This window comes from Alexandromys fortis, unplaced genomic scaffold (assembly GCF_014885135.2).
Source record: "Alexandromys fortis isolate MF-2015 unplaced genomic scaffold, M_Fortis_MF-2015_v1.1 scaffold_17, whole genome shotgun sequence".
NCBI classification, from domain to species: Eukaryota; Metazoa; Chordata; class Mammalia; order Rodentia; family Cricetidae; genus Alexandromys; species Alexandromys fortis.
In genome coordinates, this window is record NW_026067896.1 from 392,479 (window position 1) to 414,643 (window position 22,165).

A 22,165-nucleotide genomic window follows, 5' to 3' on the forward strand; every position below is an offset into this window, starting at 1 on the left:
TTAAAGTCAGGGTCTTCTATTCGATTCCATTGGTCGACTTCTCTGTTTTTATGCCAATACCAAGCTGTTTTCAATACTGTAGCTCTGTAATAGAGTTTGAAGTCAGGGATGGTAATGCCTCCAGATGTTCCTTTATTGTATAAGATTGTTTTGGCTATCCTGGGTTGTTTGTTTTTCCATATAAAGTTGATTATGTGACAATTGGCAATGTTAGATGTTATAGTTTGTGTTAATAAATTGATAAAATAGTAGAAATTGGAGTAATTCCAGGAGTGTAGTCGGTGGAAGAAAGCAGAGTATAGTCTATAAGGGATGGCCTCTGATCGCTGAAGAGGTGGTCCTACAAAAATAATAATGACTGTTGTCATTTGTATTTCAATAATTACAGTGTGAGAGGCAGTCTGTATGGAGGGTATCCTGAAGACTCAGCAACTCTGTGCTCTCATCTTTTTTTTTTTTATAGACACAGAGTCTGAGACTTAGTCTGATTCGAAGGGTCAACCTCAGACATACTGTTGGTGTCAAAGGCAGATTTAAACCTTGGTTTCTGGTTTATAATTCTACCTCATGTCTCCAGGGTTCAAAATAAAGTTTGTGGCTTTCCTAGTGTTCCCATAGCTCTTCAGGTTTGGGCCCTTGGAAAGGCTGTATTTCTCCTCAGTGAGACCACATGAGTCTGGACAAGAGAAGTAAATGCTGTAATCAGACCCCATTGGAGTCTGGATCTTGGGGAGGAGAAAGAGAGGAGCAGGCTCTCCACACATATTTTACTTGCAATGTGCAGCATTCAGAATATTTTTTATCTACCCATCCTATGCTTTGTTCAAGTGAACTTGGCAGTATCCAAGAACTCGTCGGCTGTTGCTTTCACTTAATAAGCTACCCTGTAGAAGGTGGCCGCTTATTGAATTCCTATTACACTCAACTTCAATACATTTGTCCTGGGAGGGTTGTTAGCACGTTCTTGCCTCTAATCTGAGCTTTCTTTAGATTTGCTGTGTGACTGACTCTGTGTCAGACTTGGTTAAAGTTCCAATGATACTGATTTTTAGATGGACCTATGAGGCTTCAGAACTAATCGAAAGAGCACAGGTTAAAAAAGGAGGGTTAAATATTTTCTAAATTCAAGCTACGAATCTTAAATTTAACATGTAGTAGTGAACATAATAATGGAAATAATGAACACCTTTTTCATCATCTTCTCCCTCTCTCAAGTATTTAAGAACCTGCTGTGTACATACAAGGGTGAATAGTAAGTACTAGACATGATAGAGACACACTGGTAACACAGTTTGGTCCCAAGTAATAGTTGCAAATTGTTAAAACGCCATATAGGTTGGGATATAAATCTCATGATTTTGCAAAACAACAAATGATGTTTTTTTCTTTGAAAACAGGATTTATATTTGTTCTGTATATGACTGTAACCTATTCTTACAGCTCAGCATAAGCCCTAGCTCAGATAAATGCCTAATAAGGCATTTTATTTTTAGTTGACAGCATTTCTTTTTCCTTCCTTCCTTCCTTCCTTCCTTCCTTCCTTCCTTCCTTCCTTCCTTCCTTCCTTCTTTCTTTCTTTCTTTCTTTCTTTCTTTCTTTCTTTCTTTCTTCTGACAAGGTTTCTCTGTGTAACATTTCTGGCTGTCCTAGAACTCACTCTGTAGATCAGGCTGACCTCCAACTCACAGAGATCCACCTGCCTCTGCCTCCAGAGTGCTGGGATTAAACGCATTTGCCACCACCACCCAACTGACCTGACATTTCTGATTGCAGAATCAAGAGGTTAAAATGACCAAGTTTAACCCCCAACTTCTTTTTCCTTCTTTTAATGCGTTTGTAATTTTTATTTCTGAGATCAGTATGATAGACAAATGTTTAAATTCTGAAACTGGAGAATGTGTTTATTGACAGAGTTAAAGAATAGTTTATTCTTCCGTAAGACCAGAAAGCTCACGAAGTTCTCTGCGAATCATTGGTGGTTGTAAGCTGCAATACCAGACAGCTTGGGAAATTTCTCAACAAATGATATCTATTGGACTACATATAATACTCTTAAAAGGCAACTAGGAAAATAGCTTCTAAATTTTATCTCTCTTGTGTTATTTAAAAGTAGAACTTACTTGAACACTTAGCAAGTTATGGGGGGAATTAACTAGTTATCTGATAGCATTTTGCACATTTGAAAACACATTTAAAGGTGCTGGTTTACCTCGAAAGTTAAGTCCTCAGATACAGGAATAATGGTCTCTGATTATTAATTTTTTTAGAGTTGTCTTGCATTTATTTTTAGATGGCTTATCTTAAATTTAGAATTGGAGGCTGTATCTGACCATGCTGTTTGTGAAAGGGATTACATTTTACAGAATATTCCCATGCTATCTGAAACCATAGCAAATACTAGAGGTTTTTATGCTTGAAATGTGTTTTAATCAGTGATGGATTTTGAACTTTTGTCAGCCAGTCCTGAACTTTTTTAGGCCTAGGTCTGAGGTACACATTATCCAGATGTTTATAAAGTGCCTTTCTGCTAATGCCCTACTTATACGTTGACTTTGTGGTTAAAAAACTACACTCGCTTACTTCAAAGCACCAGATGAAAGTATTTACATCAACCAAACATTCTATTTGAGCCACCCTCCAGCTCTTCACCACCCCTCCCCTGCCTCAAAGCGACTTGTTCTGTCATCACCCATTTTCTTCATGACACATGCAAAAATTCAGTCTGTTTGGTTCATTTTCATGTGAATAGTAAATTCTGCAGAATATCTTGTATGCACCTCCTCATTCTTGTGCTTTATATAGAAGGTATTTTCTCTTCGAAAAATTTATTGCATTTCAAGTGCTAGGGTATTAATTGAAGCTATGGGAAATAAGTAGAGGATCAGACTCTAATTTCTCAGAACTCTGCAACAGATCTAACCCCTCTTTCTGATTGGTCAGTTTAAGGCTATTTAGAAAGGCTCTTTGGAGAAAGGAGTAGAAAGGGGGAAGAAAAAGATATTAGAGCTGCCATTAAACCTTCAGGCTCTGAGAATACAAAAGCAGTTGAATTTCCTCCTGCCCTCCCTCCTCCTTGCCTCTTACCCGCTCCCTGGCCCAAAGTCTCTTTCCTTCCCTTGCTCCTCACTTCCCTTTCTTCCTCTCTTCCTTTATCCCTTGTAGGCAGTCTCTGTGTATAATGCAGACTGTTCTAAAGCCTTCAGATCCCCCAAGCTGCCTCCCACAGCTGCAGCCTATTATACCACACCTGACAGCTTTCTTTTTCAAATTAAGAACATCCTAGAGGAGCTGGAAAGATGCCTCAGTGGTTAGAGCATTGACTGTTCTAGAAAAGAACCAAGTTTGGTTCCCATGCCCTGATCAGGTGCCTCACAATTGCCTATGGCTCCAACGCCCGTGGGGTTAGCTCTCTCCTCTGGGCAGCTGCACACATGTGGCAGGCAGGCAAGCAGACAGACAGACAGACAAATATACACACATAAAAATAAAATTCTTCTAAAAATATTACATATCACATATATAGAGTCATGTTTTTAGTTTTAAAATGTAAAAAAGAAAAAAATGAACATAAAAATTATTCATGATCCCACCACAACAAATATCATGTTTTTACAGACATATTTTACTGTAAACATTCACATTCATACAAAAATGGGGCATGGATGTGTACAATATTTTGAAATATGTCTTAATCATTTTCTTGAGCATTACACATTCTTCCAGGTATGATTTTGTGTCACTGCAGTTACCTGGAATCACTCTTCCGTTCTCTATTTGGTCTTTCCTGTCAAGTTCAAAAGGAAAATAAACCTGTCATTTCCAGACCCCAAATTGTTTTTACTATACCTTATTTTGTTCTGTTACTTATGCAGAAAATTTCATTTGTTTACCATGATTTACATATAATTTGGCATTTTCCCTTTATTATCTAGAAAAATTTCACATTATTTCCTTTGCTTCATAATTAACATTTGAATAATTGTGAAATATTCCATTAAAATTGAGCATGATAATTTATACCAGTTTTCATATTATCAAGATTTTAGCTTATTAATACTTAAATATGTATGCATTTATTTATGTGTGCAGATGTTTTGCCTGTATCACATGTATGCCTGGTGCTCACAGAGGCCAGAAGAAGGTGTTGAATCTGTTGGAACTGGAGTTGCAAACACCTGTAAACTGTCATGTGGGTACTGTGATTTGAACCCAGCTCTTCTGGAAGAGCAACTATTTGAGAAAATACTGTTGTAAATAATCTTAATATATTTCAAAACAAATATACTAGAATATATACATATAATCAGCACTATTGTATACATAACTTCTGTAAGTCTAAACCTTTTTTTTTTACACAGGTGCCACTGTGTTAGAAAATGTATCAAATATCAAATGTGTTTGGTATTTCTCTTTTGAAATTGTCTTTAGAATCTATTAATGGGCCAAAAAATTAAAACTAGACTTATTTTTATGACATATCTTGGCTTAAACTACAAATCATTCATTTCCACTCTTTCAAAAAAAATCAATTCTTTTTTTAAACACCAATTTTGCCTCCATTTAAATGACTGGAATACTGCCAGATGCTCTGAAGGCAATTCCAGAGGGAAAGTTCTCAAAATGTTTACAGAAATCATAGTGATGGCTTTGGAGGGCTAACACTCTCTCTGCCATGTGAATTTGAAAAGCATTGTTGCTATATTTGTTGTCAATAATCGTCCTACCAGACATAATGTGTGTGTCAATTTCTTAACAGCTGGACCTTATTGCTTTCTGGCACTTCCATTAAAGATGGGTGCATGGGAGTGTACCAGTGCAGACTGATGAGTGATTTTACAGGCATGGATGCCCAAGGAGAGCATTCTTTCTCCGTGGACAGGGATTTGCCTCTAAACAGACCCATTTTTTAATAAAGGTTCCAACTCTCCAACACTGTGGACCAGTAACCTTTGGAGTTTGTTGGGAATAGAAGTTCTATGACTTCATCTTCTCAATCTGACATTCTGGAGGCTGAAGCCAATAATCTATTCTAGCAAGTCCTCTGTGCTATTCTGCTCCAGGATTGGTCAATGGGAATGTTTGCCTGGACAATAGAAGAAAACAGAGCTAAGGGAGATGATTCTATGATGAAAAGTGATGTAAGAAGCCACAGGTTGGCAAATTTAATGCATGTTTTCCAAAACCATGGTAATGGAGCAAAAATTGTGCTGTAGACACTTGATACATGAAAGCAAAACCAATAAAGTCTTTTTTGTTATGGCGCTGATGATTTGGAAAAACAAAAATGTATAAATGGGTATAAAATATGCAGTGGAAATCAATGCTGTGTGACACTTGGACATGAATGTGCACACAATACGGGTGATAATGAGAATGACCATCTACACAGCGCATTGCCTTTGAGTCATGAAAGAGTCTTTCAGTCTCTACCAAAGGACTATTAAAGATTTGAGGTTTAAATAGATTTCCTTAAACATAAAGATTAAAACCTGGCTTTAATGTTCACCATTTCTTAAGTTTGAGGTATCTGATGTATTCATGAATTCTGTGTTTGTGACTACACCTCAGAAATGAGTATTTTGGTACCTGTCTCAGAATTAATCTAATAATTAATAAATAATAAATATTATCTAAATAGTCTTCAGTAAAATGACAATACTTTATAATATTTTTAAATAAAAAGACAGATCATCAAAAACGCTTTACTAATAATATGGATTATTATTATTATTATTGGGAAGAGAGGTGGGAGGGAGAACTGTGGTTGGAATGTAAAATAAAATTAAAAAAATAAATTAAAAAAATTTATCTGCTGTATACAGATAGCCCTACTACTCAGTTGTGATTGGTACCAAGAAAACACTAGTTTTATGATTCGTCATAGATGGCGTATTGGTGGCCTGTCACTGCAGAAGGAATCAGTTACAAGCATATCATATGACTGATGGCAGAAAAAGATCATTTCAGCACATTTGTTGGGGAGGAGGCTGATTGTTTGTCCCAGCTGCCCAGAACCAAAATAACCACACAGAAACTATATTAATTAAAACACTGCTTGGTCCATTAGCTCTAGCTTCCCATTGGCTAACTTTTATATTAATTTAACCCATTTCCATTAATCTGTATATTGCCACATGGCAGTGGCTAACCAGCAAAGAATTGGAGTGTCTGACTCTGGCTGCTCCATGGTGTCTCTCTGACTCTGCCCTTCTTCCTCCCAGCATTCAGTTCTGTCTTCCCTGCTTACCTAAGTTCTGCCCTATTAACAGGCCAAGGCAGTTTCTTTATTCATTAACCAATAAAAGCAACAAATAGAAAGAAGGGCCTCCCACACCATACACTTTTATGTTAATTTGCCAAAGATGTCCAAATGTCTGTGTGCTGGAATGTAAAGCCTTCCACGGTCACTGCGCTAGCTTCATGCTGGCTCTGGGCTCTTTACTGATTGTGGCACAGGCACACATCTTCAAGAGTTTGATTCTGTTTATTGGTTATGCTACCAATTGTTTCAACAGAATGACTGTGGGTTTTCGAAAACCCAAATTAGTGTTAAGTATGTTTCCATCTCCGTAAATTCATTATTAATCCTTTATCATGTGGATCCTGTGTACAGTTCTTGTTTCCACTGTGTTACCTTAATGTTCCTTCATCTGTATGGTTCATGGTTTGTTGTTGGTTGTTTTAAGATGCAGAATTCTTTCATTCCCCTGCTACCTGGTATGTGACTCCTCTGTTTCATTTCTTCTAGATTTTCACATTTATACATGGAGATACAGAAAACATCATATTGTATCTTTCTTTTCTACCATAGTGCCAAGGAATCTCTTTTCCAAAGCAAAAACAACCAGGACACGGTGTTTTTATAAGTTTTGCTACATACTGAGGGATCTCTATAGACACAGAATGGGCTATGGAGACTGAGTCATGACACTTGAGAACGTACTAGCAGAGGTTTGGTTTATCTGAAGTTGTCTCTAGCTTTCCCTTTCAACTTTTTGATCTGTCCCTCTCCCCAGTTAACCCACCAGGTCAGTCCACTCTGGGAAAGGCAAAGTGTTCTGATTCCAACAGTAGTGTCTTCACAAAACACCTCATGGACATGCCCAGATGTTTGACCAAATGCCAGAGCACTTTGTGGCTAGTCAAGTTGACACAAAAATTTATTCATCACTACATCTTAGAAAAAATAAGGGCTTAATACTTAACAACAAAAAAAATCATGGTGGGTGGCTGACTTGTTATGTTGTGAGAAGCCCGGGCTCATTCTCTCTGGTTTTACTTCTATACCTTTGTCCTTGTGCTGGATGACAGTGGACATAGATAGCTATTGGTCCACCAAGCTTCTACTCTTATTGTCTAAGTGAGAAAGGAAACAGCAAGGTACAGAAAGAATTGTCTCAGTCACTGTTCTGTTGCAGTGAAGAGACACCATGACCAAGGCAGCCCTTATAAAAGAAGGCATTTAATTAGAGGCTTACTTAGCATTTCAGAGGCTTAGTACATTATTATCATGGCAGAGAGCATGGCGCCTTGCAGGTAGATGCTGCAGCAACCCCTGAGAGCCTCATCCTGATTCTCAGGCAGAGAGAGGGAGACTGGGCCTGATGTGGACTTTTGAAACCTCAAAGTCGTTGACTTACTTCTTCTAACAAGGTCATACCTCCTATTCCTTGTAATGCTTTCAAACAGTCCTAATCCCTGGTGACCAAGCATTCAATTGTATAAGCCTATGGGGGCCTCTTTTACTCAAACAACCACAGAAGGACAGAGCTCCTTCTCTGAACTTTTGCCTTGATATTTGGGTAGGAATGTGCTATTTGTCCACCTCTGCCACAACATTTTAGCAACTAAGACATTTTCTAGACCCAACATTTTATTTTTCTAAGTTCATCCTTGCTTACATTTTACTTTTTAAAGTTCTTGGTTACATTAATGTTTGTTGTAATGTTTATTTTTTCCTTTTTGTACATTTTATAGGGTTTTTAAATTAATTTTTATCTGGACTACATATTTATTAGTAATGTGTTTTGATGATTTTTTATTTTAAAATATTATAAAATACTGTCATTTACTAAAGAATATGCTTTTTTGATATTTTTATTATCAAACACATTCAGCATGAATACATTCATTGAACACAAAGATATCATCAAGCAACATCTTTTATAAAAACTTAAAATATGGTTGATCCTGTAAATCCCTGCGTTATAGAAAGAAGAGTTAGACATGGCCTTGACTTTTTAGAAGCACATTCTAGCATGTGATGGTAAAACACTTGTTTACAGAACAACACAGAAAGGGCAGTTGAGGATGGGCATCTCCAATGCTACCCTGGTGATTGCAGAAGGTTTATAGGAAGGGCCAACTAACTGGATCTGAAACAAAATGTACAGCTATTATCACCTGGAGGGAGCAGCATGCCTTGGGGGTCAATACTGCGGAAGAAAGGCACCTTCAGTAGGCTAAGAAGCCTCTCTGAGCTGAGGAGTGGAGTGGGACTTGTGAGGAGTGACAGGTGCTGAGCACAAAGAACAAAACCGTGGCCACACTTCAGATTTTCTATAGCACAGCTTTGTATCGTCCTTTCTGGCAGGGAGAACTAGTGGAGAGGTCTCTACATAGGATAGATGGGAAATACTCCATCTAGAATGTTTTAGTAGCTGGGATACCACAAGCTATACTCCAGTCTTAGTCTTTCTTACAAAAGGATGAATAGGCATTTCACAAAACCCAGTTCCCTGTGAGATGGAAGAAGTGTGTGTGAAAAACTTTCCATGGCCAGTGGGACTTAGGAAATGTTCAGCGAAGCAGGCTTCCCAATTCTGTTATTTCTCAGTGCCCGTGAGAGACTAGTGTACATGCAAATCCTCCAGTAGGGAAATAGACCCTGACTTAATCATGTGTCTTCTCTCTCCACCCATATGCTTTCTTAGGTTCATGTCTAGTGGGTTATGCATTGAAAACAATTGATACTTTCACTCATATCTATTTTCCTCAAGTCTCTGACTTTCTCTTGCTGGGAGCATTTAAAATGTTTGTGTGTATGTAGAGTCCCCTGTGGGAGTGTGGGTGCATATATGCCAAACCTTGCATATGCATGTCAGAGTTGATCCTCTCTTTCTATCTTGTTTGGAACATACTCTCTTCATTACCCACCTCTATGCAAGCCAAATTAGCCAGGCTGTTCGCTTCTGGAGACTATGTCAGGCTTTTTATAGGTTCTGGAGATTTGAATTAGGTCTTCATGTTTGGATAGTTAGAGCTTTACTCACTGAGTTGACTCCCCAGTTCTATTCTGTTTTTATCTAAATTTTAAAGAATAATGAATGTTAAACTTTTCAGATGTCCTCACTTGATGTTACCCAAGAACTACCACATGCTATGAGTTGTAAGGTCAATTCTGTTCTAATAAGAAAGCATGAGCTAATGATAATATACAATGGAAATTTAGGCAGTAGCAACCTAATGAAAGATAGTGGTCTGAATTAACTGTTTTCTGATTGTCTGTCTGTCCATCACCAGTACATCTACTTTCGTCCATCTATCTGTTTATCTTTCTATCATCTGCCTATCATCTACCATTGATCAGTGACCTATCTATGGTCTTGCTATGTAACACAAATAGGACTTCACCTGACTCCAAAGTCTCCTCCCTGGGATTACAGGCCTGCATCAATACACCCATTTAACTGATATTTAGATACTTTTCACTCTAATTAATTAGCTTAATTAATTAGTTACAGGGTTTTTCTTTTAGAGCTGACACAGACAACAGTAGGTAGTTTATCACATAGTACATTTCTTTGGCTAAAGTTATAGTTGACACCTGTCAAATTATTTTGGCGTCTCATATCTATCACTTGCATCATCATTGTTAAATAAACCATATACATCAATAATTTATTATATTAAGTCTTCATTTTGATTAATACTGATATAGATATGTTATATTAGAATAGAAAATGAGAGGGTAACCAAATTGATGTGATGAAACAAGTATAAATAAACAAAAACTGTATAAGAAAAAACAAAATCAAATAGAAAACATATATTTTGTGATGTTGAGTTTGAGTTGCAAATTACATAACATAATTAATATTTATGTCAGACTTTTTAAATGCCAAGATGTTAAGTGTAAAATTTTAGGTATTTAAAAAATTTCTGAAATTGTTTCACAGGAAGATACTTCATGCTGTCCTTGTATCACCTCTACATTTTTTAATTTTAGAGAAAGAAGCCAGAAGTTGTTTCTCTGTGCTATGGCTATTAAAACACAGGGTTGCTTTTTCCTCTAAGCATTCTGACCATCTTCCTTCTTTTCACACTCTGGCCTTGTTGGGTGCTTTGCTCTGTTTGGGAAGACACTTGTCTCTGAAACTCAGCTTGTAAAGTGTTTCCTCACTGGGGTCTGTAGAGATTAGAATACTGATCATGTCTGTTGGGAACACACCCCCATGCAGCTCCTTTTCCCTGTGGAATACATTTAGGAATCTGACTTTGTTCTGCCTCTTTTATACCCTTTCAACTGAATTGCAGAAGTTGGAAATAGAAGGTGGCTCCCACCCATACCGCGCTTCTCTCCTGGACAGGTCTTTTGTTCTTAACTCATGGGGAGAGAGACTGTTTTGGTTTTTCCCTTTGTGAAATTATATGGTAGAAACTTTTATGCTTTTGTGTAGTTAATGACAGTATAAAAGTCTTAAATGAATTTACTTTTACTATGGTTAGTGACAGTTTAAAAGTCTGAGATGAATTTACTTTTAAGACGTTAGATCTAAAAGAAAAAAAATACAATAAAGCCAATTGTAATTATTCCAAGAGAGTTACTTTCAAATTACTTTTTAAGACAAACAAGACATTCTACTAAACAGAGAAAGTATTTCTTTTAGAACATCTCTAATAAAGGTTTTTAGAAGTTCAGACACAAGAGCCTGCAGCTTCAAAAGCTTAATCTGCGTGCCATTCTCATGGCCAGATCCTTTCTTCAGAAACAGTCCCAAGCTCTAAGTACCCTGTATGTACTTAGCCAATGTGTTATTTGCTCCTACAAAACTCGGCCTGTTCCTCCTGGAGACAAGTAACCATCCTCTTGTCACCTGCTTTCCACAGCATGTGACATTAGCACCATGCAACTGCTCTCTGGGTCTGCTGTGAGTCTTGCACATTCAAAGTCCTCAGCGGTATAAAGAACCTGGTGCCTTTAGAAATAACTAGTCAGCAGTGATTAGCTTTAAAGACGTTAGAGCTATGTGTGGCAATCGGGGGGAGATTTCAAACTTGCTTGCTTAAACATGGTATGCGTTTTATGTAGATATATGGAAAAAATTCAGGTGTCTTCAAATTATGTAACTTTTGTAAGATTCACAAGAAATTTAATGAGATTTAAGGACCTGGTGGCAGCTTTCAAGTTTCATTTTTTAAATATGTTCATTTTATATTTTGTGTATGCTATCATAAATCTCATAAATTAGGTATACAGAAACACAATTTTCCAAATGAGAAAATACTAAGATTTTCTTCTTTAAAATCTGGAACTTGCAGCTTGATTTTTATAAATAAATTTTTTCCTTGCATATAATCCAAAAGTTATGAAATCTGCCTCCAACTTGCTCAGTACTGTCATTTTGATATGTTCACAGAGTTGTGCAACACTCACTGAGTCTAGAACATTTTAATTAATACCCCAAAGAGACTTGATACCCACTAGCATTCACACACATTTGTAAACTAACTATATTTTATTTTCATAGAGACTGAGGAGATGTCTCTGGGGTCAAAATGCTTGCCATGAGAGTATGAGGACCAGATCAAAGAAACAATGGAAAAAATAAGAAACAAACAAAAAAGACTCTTTAGACTTAAGCTAGGTAAATGTAGCCTGCCTGCCTGTTATCCTAGAACCGCAGGAGACAGAAAAAGGTAACCATTAGGTGTATGCTAGATAGATTAGACGGATCGACAAGTTCTGGGTTCCTCATCATGCAGACATTAATATATAGATTAACCATCACAAATAACTGTTTCCTTTAGTGCCATACATATAATAGATTTCCTTTTCTTCTAACAAAATAATCAGCATTTTAATAGTATTACAAAAATTTCTTGGTTGTTTTACTGGTTTTTTTTCTATGCAATTTTCTGCATCATCACAGGGTTGAATATTCTGTGTTTTGTGTTTCGATGGATAGAGGGGAGGCCCATTGTTAGTCAGTAACTCTAGAGCTGAGAGAATCTGACCTGGTTTCTTGCCACACATATGGATCTTGTCTATAACGTTGGTGGGTTTCAGAGGCTCCCTCACCTTCCTTACGTGAGTTCATTTCTTGGTTATTTTATGTGGGATTCCCCTCTTCATACTGTGAATACCATTGGTTAATAAAGAAGCTGTCTTGGGCCTGGCAGGACAGAATAGAGGTAGGCGGAGGAAACTAAACTGAATGTTGGGAGAAAGATGACAGAGTCAGAGAGACGCCATGTGCATGTAGCCACCAGAGGGGAAAGATGCCAGCTGCTAGCTGGACCTTGCCAATAGGCCACTAACCTCGCAGTAAAATATAAAATAATGGAAATGGGTTAATAATAGATGTAAGAGCTAGTTAGCAATACGCCTAAGTGATTGGTCAAGCAGTAATTTAAATAATATAGTTTCTGAGTGATTATTTTGGGTTTGGGCAGCTGGGAACAAATAAGTAACCTCCTTACTACAGTTATTCTTGGTTATGACAGCATTGTCAGTATCCTGAAGAGATTATGCCAATTTGCCACATTAGGATTGTCCAAACTACAAAAATGTAATCTTTTAAATGACATAATTATTAGACTTAGGTTTGCGCAGTTTTATCAAAACTAAAAGTTATATTCATATAAAAAGCAAATCCACACACCAGTAAAAGTCTAGGTCAATATATAAGTGCTTCTGATAAGTTTTCGTCCTTGAGGTAATCTGGTGGTACATTTTCTCAAGTCCTCACACAGGTGTTCAGGAATATCAAGATGGTGTGCCTAAGATCCCGACAGCCTGTATCACAGTGGAAGATGCAGAAATGATGTCACGAATGGCTTCTCGTGGGAACAAAATTGTTATTCATCTGGAGATGGGAGCAAAGACCTACCCAGATGCTGATTCCTTCAACACTGTAGCAGAGATCACTGGGAGCAAGTATCCAGAGCAAGTGAGTGACGGGGGAGAACTTCTGGTAGAGGGCGTTCTGGTCCGGTGGCCATTTTTAGAATAGTTAGGAGAGAACATGAATCTGTTAGGATGGCCCTCGTAGACTCATTAAAACCTGAAGCTTCATATATTTTCCCCATTAATTGTTCACCACACTAAAGAATAGAAGACAAACTCAAGGGCAGAATAAGACCCATAGCATGGAAAGTCAATCTGAATGGAAGAGAAAGTTGTGTATATTCCCTTTAGAGCTAGAAATCATCCCAACAATTGACACTGTGTTAATTTTATGAATATTTTAAGAATCATTTCAAAGTACAACAATGTAGAATCTAGTTTCTTCATTACGAATCAAGGAAACTAACCTAGATAGAAACTTCTTGTCTAGGTCTGCACAGAGCTACAAAGTGTCTGCAGAAGGACCAAGCTCAGAGAAATACAAATTCAAACCAAGCTTTGATCCACAGTTCAAGTGAGGATTCCAGATTTCATGTATATTTCAAATGAGTTTAGAAGCATATCTACACTATCCAAATGTTAAGTAATGGGATATTTGTTCCTGGACTTTAGAGAACTTATCTCCAAAGCAACTGGCCTGTCACTGATCTTTATAGAGATATGTGCCAGAATTAGTGTGAGAAGTAGATGAGACAGTGTCTACCAGAGAGCTTGCATGTGTTGGGCACTTTATAGGCACTCATGGAATTTACACATACTTAATATGATACAAAATATGCAAAATATTTTGTAGACATTCTGATATAAATCTTTATTAGTAACAACTATAACTCTGAAAATGCAGCTTATTATTTAGAATTATTCAGAATTTCAGACTTGTATTCCTGTGACGGTGAGGTGAAGGAAAAGGTTAGCAGTTGTGCCTGGTGATGGGGAAGTGAGATTTCTGCACAGGTCTGGATGTCACACTTCTGCACTCCAGTAAAGGTCCTTTAAGGTTAGGACCCTTTCTGTGCTTCTCAGAGCCTAGAACCTGGGTGTCATTATTCATGGGGTCATGATAAAATCAAGACCTCACCACAACAATGAGCTGGGTAGCCATAAAGAAACTGAATTTAAATGTTGATAAAAGAGCAAGTCTGTTTCCTTGTCCTTTTGGGCAACTGGTCACAGGAGAATAGTAAAGAGCTTGTATCCCAACAAAGAGTCATTAGGTCCCTTACAAATATAGTCTTCACTGGGTTGTCTTAGCAGCTTTCTGAGCTAGGCAGCAGAATCTGAACCTCAGGGAGGCAATGGGAGTGTAAAATAGGAATCTTCTGTAGCAGCCATGGCGTGTCAGGGTCTAAGGCTGAGGTGTTAGGCAGAGGAGGTTTGGGGAGCCAGAGATTGTGTATATCTCAGTTGCTCTGGCAACTCCCAGGAGGCCATGGGCATTTCCTAGCTGGGACAGCTGGAGCCTCTTTATGTAAGGAATAAATTATCAATTTAAATGGGTAGTTGAATGAACTCTGAAAACATATGCAGTAATCATTACTACAACCATGGTCGAGACTGTTTTCATCATACACAGGCTCTCTCGGGCCTTTTTGTAGTCCATTTCTTTCTCTGTCTCCTTTCTCACTAGCAAGCAAGGCTTTTCTACTTCCAGTTATGGGGCGTGGAGGAAGCCCTGAGTAGTGAAGTCCTGAATGTGTCTTTGTTTAGCATGGACATGTTAGGATCCCTTGACTTAGACCCAGGGAAGTGACAAAATCCCTTCCCTAGCTGGTGATTCTCAGGGGGTTGACAAAGCCTTTCTCTGATCCATGTGAGGGTGTTGATATTATATGCAGAAAATGTCAACCATATCTGTCCTCTCTTAGATTTTTATGACCTGCTCCCTTACAGAGACTGCTCCTACTAAGATTAGCTAAACCTGTGTTCTTGCACCACTTTTTTGCCCTAAACCCTTTCTCCTTGTTTATCTGTGTGGAATAATCCACCTCCTTGTTCATCTATATGCAAAAACCCTACCTCCCTGTTCAACCCTATATAGCATAGGAAGCTTCCAAGATGTTTCATTTCCTCCATCAGAGAGCCTGATCTACCTGATTCCAGCTTTTCTGCATGTCTCTGTGTGTGTCCTTTCTTCATCTCCCCAGTCAGATCCATCCCTGGACATGGCAGGCCGATGCATCTTCCCTTCCTCTGAATGTCGCTTGTGGTCTGATGATGTGTAACACCTTCTGCCTGGGTGTGAACACTTTCACCAATTTGAGCAGCTGTTTAAACTTTGATGAGCAGAGTCATGATGAAAAGTTTTATTTTGGTTAGAACATGTGTTCATATCATAGCCTCAGGCTGGAAAATTTTAGGGGATGGGATTAAGTTTTAAGCTGTCAAACCTGTTCTTTCTTTTCTTTCTTATTGTAAACTTTTTATGGCTGAGAACCAGCCAAACTAAGTCAGGGGAGGAAAAAGACATGTGTGGCAAGCATGAAACATTTCATTGTTTATTTTCCAAATTTCTGAAACATGCTTGTGGCCCTGCATGCCTCTGGGCTCAGCTAAAAAGCAAACAGAAACAGCTCCAGCCAGACGACTTGTTTTCAGTAGACTGCCACCCAGGTAGGCAAGGCAAACCCAGGTGACTAGGCATTCCTGGATTCAAGTCATCCTGGTTTACCAGATGGGACTCACAAGCATGGGACTATGCTTGTTCATAGACTGTACACCTTGCCCTGATTAGTGATACAACAATTTGATAATAACTATAGTTACTGATGAAGACTAATACACATTCCCAGTGTACTTGGTGCTGATGGGTGTCATCCTAGATTCTTTTCACATATTTATTAACTCCTTAATAAGTAAAGTTGTTATCCCCATATAACAGTCAAGGCAAACAAAGCTACAAGGAATCACAGAGTTTGTGATCTGGGCAGCAGAACTGGGATTCAGTTCACATCTATCCTATCCAATAACCTATGTTCTCAGCCATTCTTCACAGTGTACTTCTTAATCTCTTTCTGGTTTGTAAAATATTTATACCTAAACAAGGCCCCGTTTTACGTGGAATAAAGGAAAATGGAAGCAACCATCAGCGTTGAAGTAGAAAATGCTTATTGAATACATGTGTATGTAAGGCATGAGATTAGGAGTCATTCTGAGCCAGAGAAGAGAAAAGATAAAAGGGTGTTTGCTGGTGGCTGGTGGGCACATTCAGAAGTGCCAGCATGGCTGTAATTACATCATTGTACTGTGATTATTTATTGCTTACATATCTACCTTTTAGCTGCATTTCTGGGTACTCTGAACATATTTATTCTATGCTTTGAAACACTGAAAGGCTGTGTGCAGTGAATTCTGTGGGCAGTAAATTCTGGAATGAATTTAACCTCCTCTGTAGCCCTGTATGCTGGTTGGCTTGGTACTGACTGCTGCGCATATCTGTGACTTACAGTTTACTCTTGTCTTTATTTTCCTCAATCCCAACAACAGGGCTGATTATTACAGCCCTCACTTTAAGGATGAGGAAGCCAAAGAAGATTCAGATGGGATTAACAACTAAAGTCAGTGATATACCCCATAGTGTGAGATAAAAGAACAAAAAGTGTATGAAACTAGGAGTATCTTCATCTGATAGTGTTTGTCTGGTATGTATGAAGCCCTGGGCTTGATCCCCAGCATTGCATTAAAAATGGGAGTGGTGGCATTTGTAATTCCAGTGCTCATGAGATAGAAGCAGGAGCATCAGAAGTTCCAACTTGTTCTTGGCTACTTGACAATTTTAAGGTCAGTCTGGGATACAGAGGACCTTGTCCCTGTATTGTAATTCTTGTATAACTTGACTAAGTCACTGCACACAGCCTTTCAGTGTCTCACAGCATAGAATAAATATGTTCAGAATATCCAGAAATGCAGCTAAAATGTAGACATGTAAGCAATAAATAATTACAGTACAATGATGCAATCAGAGCCAGGCTGGCACTTCTGAATGTGCCCACAGTGCTTTCCATCCCCTTCTGAGATGTGGAACTGAATTCCTTGCTTACATGTGAACAAATGTTAGTGACTAACTTCCAATGAATGGTGGCCAAGACTTGAGCCAAAAGAGCAATTGGCTTGTAAGCAGTGCGTTTTTCTCTTCACACAATGTTTGTTCATGCTAAAGTAGATGCCAGCTATCATGTTGGGAGGGCACATTAGGCCACATATGGGGGAGGTTCATGTGATAAGGACCTAAAGCCTTCTGCCATCACACAGCACAAGCTGACTGACAAGTTGGTCTAGAAGCCTGACTGCAACCCTGGCCTATTCATGTCAATGGTCATGACAGACCTCACTGAACCACGCCAGATTCTTGACCAACAAAAGCTACGGAAATAATAAATATTTGTTTTAAGACACTATTTTTTTTTCTAGAAAACTCATATCAATCAAGAGTGGAACAGAATATAACAGAATATCTGTGTCTGAGTTATCACAAAAGCTGAGTGGTGAAGATGAGAAGTGTGAGCTAGGGTTTAATGAGTTGGTAAAAATTTATTGCAAGACGTCCTGTGCAAAAGAGGTGGCTGTGTGCACAAACACATGGACGTGTGCCACAGCCAACACTCTTGAGAAATTGCACAATACTGGATGAGAAACAAGTCACACAGCTCAAAATGAACATGATTTTGAGAAATTTATCATGTTATAATGTAACAGCTGCTGTTCATATAGTGATTATGATCCAAATGGATTGTTTTAGAAGAGAGGAAATTGATCAAAACATTGTTTGAAATATTTATTTGCCTAGATACAGGGAGGAGGGGCTTGGTCTTGCCTTGAAGTAAAGTGTCAGACTTTGTTGACTTCCCATGGGAAGCCTTGCCCTTTCTGAGGAGTGGATGGGGGTAGTGAGGTTGAGAGAAGGGGGTGTAGGAGGAGGGGAGGGAGTGGGAACAGGGATAGCTATGTAAAATGAGAAAATATTGTATTAAAAAATCTTAATAAAAAGAAAGAACACTTATGTAGCTTCATACACAAACCTGCCCAGTCACTAAATTACACCTTGAGAAAGACAAATCAAGTTTGCCTGCATTCTATTTGGTTCTATTGTCTTGGGGCAACCAAAATGTTACCTCTTCAATGAGGCAGTTAATGTTATACTAATATATTTTGGTAGCATCAAAATACATATTATTTTGACTTGCCCTTATGAAAATAAAGGACTTTAAAGAGAAAAAAAGAAAGAAAACCATAGAGTGCTATCCTATAAAGAGTCAGGGCTATTCAAAGCAGCCACTTTTCTCTGGCACTTCACTGTCTGGGTATATGTTTTGAAAACTTTTGCTTAATGTAGAGCCAAGAAAATAACTAATGAGGAACACCTGGGATTTCCCTGGGACTTCACTGCTGCAGTTCTGCTACAACAATCAGGTAGAAATTAATATTTCATAACCAATTAGATGATTTCCTATGCATCATGTTACTCAGCTGAGATTTCAGGAATAGAATTGCCCATATCAACTTGTTATTCGATGCTATACCTCATTCATTGACTGACTATTGAGTGCTGCCTATGTATTTTCCAAAGTGATAGACTCATAAGCCTATTTTGGCATTTACAGAAATCTCTAGGTATCCAGTTTCAAGTTAACAGTTCTAATAGATAATAGCAATTCGTGATGAAATAAATAAATAAGAAGTCTATGTAGGTCTGGAGAAATGGATCTACATTTTAAAAACTCTATTTGCTCTTCCAGAAGATTCAAGTTCAGTTCCTTCCTAGCATCCATACATGATGGCTCACAATTGCCTATAACTCCAGCTCCAGAGGATGTGGTGCCTACTTCTAGCCTCCTCAGACCCTTGTACATATGTGGCATACACTCACACATACACACAAACATACACTAACAAAAAATTAAAATACCAATGATTAAGTTAAGTTTTTAATAGAAAGTCAATATTTATGCTTGAAAATAGGGAACAATGAAGATATTTGTTTGGAAATTTATCAACTCAAAAAGATGCTATTAGCATTTTGGATTCACCTCACTATATTATTTACTGAATAGTTTTACATACTTAACATACTTACATTTTTATAAATACTGTCAAATCCTGTTTTTAATTAGCCCTTGAACAAATACCTCTCATTTTTGCAGGGGGCTGCTTATTCGTCCTGGCCTCCCAGAACCGAAATAACCACACAGAAACCATATTATTTAAGTCACTGCTTGACCCATTAGTTCTAGCTTCTTATTGGCTAACTCTTACATATGAATTTAACCCATTTCTAGTAATCTGTGTATCACCACATGGCTGTGGCTTACCGGTTAAAGTTCCATCTGGCTCTGGTGGGGCTACATGGCTTCTCTCTGACTCTGCCCTTCTTTCTCCCATAATTCAGTCCAGTCCTCTCTGCCTAGCTCTGCTCCACCCCACCCTGCTCTGCTATAGGCTAAAGCAGTTCTTTATTTATTAATGGTATTCACAGCATACAGAGGGAAATCCCACATCATCTCAAAGCTATTGGAGAGTTAGCTCCGCAATCAAGAGCACTTGCTGGTTTTTTGAGGACTAGAGTGCTGTTCTCAGCACCCATCTCAGACAGTTCACAATCACCTGTAATTCCAGTTCCCGGGATTCTGACATTCTCTCTGGCTTCTGTGGGCAACCACAAGCTTATCTGCACACATGCACACACAAACACAAAATAAATAATAGAGTAAATCTTTCAAAATATCCCTTGAAACAGAATTTTAATATATTTTATAATTAATTTAGCCTATCACTAGATCAATATATGAATCTCTTAGTAAAAACAGAGTCATAGCTAAATATTTAGATAGCTAGGGGATTTTGTGTTGGTCTTTTAAACTGTGTCTGGATCTTGCTTTAAATGATGTTCAGTGGAAAGCTTGGGAAGAACTTAGCATGGTTCCTCCTGGCCAAGAGAACTGCCATAGTACAGTTTTGATGAGCATTGTGGCCATGTGCCAAATGTGCCGTCAATGTGTTTTCTTTCTCCTCCCAGGTGTAGTGCACAGGAGTGAGTTCACGTCAGCTGTTGTTATTCATACGCCTCTTTGTTATACTGCTCAATAAATTAAGCATGAGTGATTAGACAAAGCATATTCTTATTCTGTGCACATTCTTGTTTCTTAATTTAAGGTTAAGCTAACTTAATTTAATGTCATAGGAATTTTTAGCAGTCATCATGGGCAGTTAATGCATGTTATTCCTTAGTCATGCATCATCTCTTTGCAATATTATAATATTTAATACCAAATTTATTCTGACTAGTTTTATGCAAAGCACTTCTTCTCTTCTCCATTGTTTATTGTCAGTTCATAGTCCAAGAATGGAGTCCTGCAAGGGGAATTCTGTGAGCTTGTGAGAAACGTCCAAGAAAACAAGAAAAGAGTCTTGGGACCTCAGTTTCTTTAAAACACAGAATTGTCCTTGAAATGTGTTTTCTTTCTCCTCCCAGGTGTAGTGCACAGGAGTGAGTTCACGTCGGCTGTTGTTATTCATATGCCTCTTTGGGAAAACATGGTTTTGCTCTGTGTGGCTCCTCCTTGTGATCGAACCTGTACTCATCTGATTCTCTTTTACGGTCAGAGTATAAGTGGTCTGATGCTGGCTATTGCACAGGCCTTTAGTGCACCTCACTTCTAGGCCTCACTCTCCCCAGTTCAGTCCATCAACTAGTGTGGTAAGCAAGTAGCATCAGGAATAAGGGACCTGAAGTTGGCTATGAGATAAGAGAGTGGGAACCCTCACCAGAGGAAGCAAGTGAGTATCATGGGGCAGAAACCAGGGAAGGCTTTGCCTTGTGTTGAGTTTGTTCATCATTTCTTAAAGAAAGAAGGAACACAAGTATAATCCCTGGTTTGCAGAAAAGGGAACTTTAGGTGAATACATATGGGACAGAGTCCAAAAGAAAATTTAAAAAGGCATATAAACAAGGAGGGAAAGATCTGAGTTCAATTTTGAATCATTTGGACATTAATTCAGACTCTTATCAAAATACTTTGATAAGGAAGATAGTAATCATGAAGAAGAGATAATTAATTCCTTAAATGAATATAAACCACATGATCAAACCTTAAAGTTGATAAAAGGGGCAAAGAAGGAGTTTTTCCCTATGTATGCAAAATCAAAAGTAATAACAGTACCATATATGCCATTGACAACTCCCTCAGGTCCCTATGTGTCCTCTATTACTTGAGGATGACCCTGAATTCTGGGATGAGGAGTTTGATAATCCATTTAATCTTAAATTCCCTGTAGTTCCTGATGAGGATGTTGGAGAGCCAATGAAAATACCAACTTTACAACCTATGCAAGCTAGGGCACAGCAGGGAAAAGAAATTTATTTCCCAATTCCTCCCTGGCCTTATGAGTTGTGCTAGGTATTTCCAGTGCAATTTCAGCAAAATCAAAATATTTGCCTAACATGCACTAGCCAATCTATTTAAAGCTCTAGGAAGAGAGGCGGCATTGGACAGTCTTGCATATTATCTCAAGGGCAAGAAGAGACCTATAGTTATTTGAATCCAGACTAAAAGAGCCTTTTGCGTATTATGTGGATCCTCCACTTCTTTATTTTCCTTTACTTATTTTAACTTACTTATTTTCCTGACTAAATTGTCTCCTACAGGTATTACAGAATGATAAACATTTGGAATGAGTTTATTTATACATACCACAAGGGAAAAAATACTGTTTACCTTACTCTTCTTGTTCAGTTAGTAATTCAGGGAAGAACCAAATGTCAACAAGTACATAGATTTGATCCTTGCTGTATTATATTAACCTTAACTAACAATCAGTTTTTAAAGAGCATTCAGAACTCTTTGGATTTTCAAACTTTATTTACTGATACTATGGAAGGATAGAAAATTGTTATTATATAGCTGACAAGATATGGGATTTTCTGATATAAACTAAATTTGTGAATTTCAAAAATTATCCAACCTTTGAATGCCCACAGGTAGATGCTTATTTTATTGATGGTTCATCTAAGGATATAGAAGGGATTCATGGTCCAGATATTCA

The 22,165-nt window shown here is 38.0% G+C and overlaps 1 protein-coding gene and 1 pseudogene across 2 annotated transcripts in view; both read left to right on the forward strand.

Moving 5' to 3' along the window:
* LOC126513887 (POU domain, class 5, transcription factor 1-like) overlaps nt 1–22,165 on the forward strand; it is a 467,898-nt pseudogene that overhangs the window by 368,498 nt on the left and 77,235 nt on the right.
* Cpq (carboxypeptidase Q) overlaps nt 1–22,165 on the forward strand; it is a 331,662-nt gene that overhangs the window by 118,783 nt on the left and 190,714 nt on the right. For both annotated transcript variants that reach the window (XM_050162425.1, XM_050162417.1), the window contains one exon: nt 12,965–13,172. In XM_050162425.1, the coding sequence (XP_050018382.1) occupies nt 12,965–13,172 (208 nt within the window). The remainder of the gene's footprint in view (nt 1–12,964; nt 13,173–22,165) is intronic.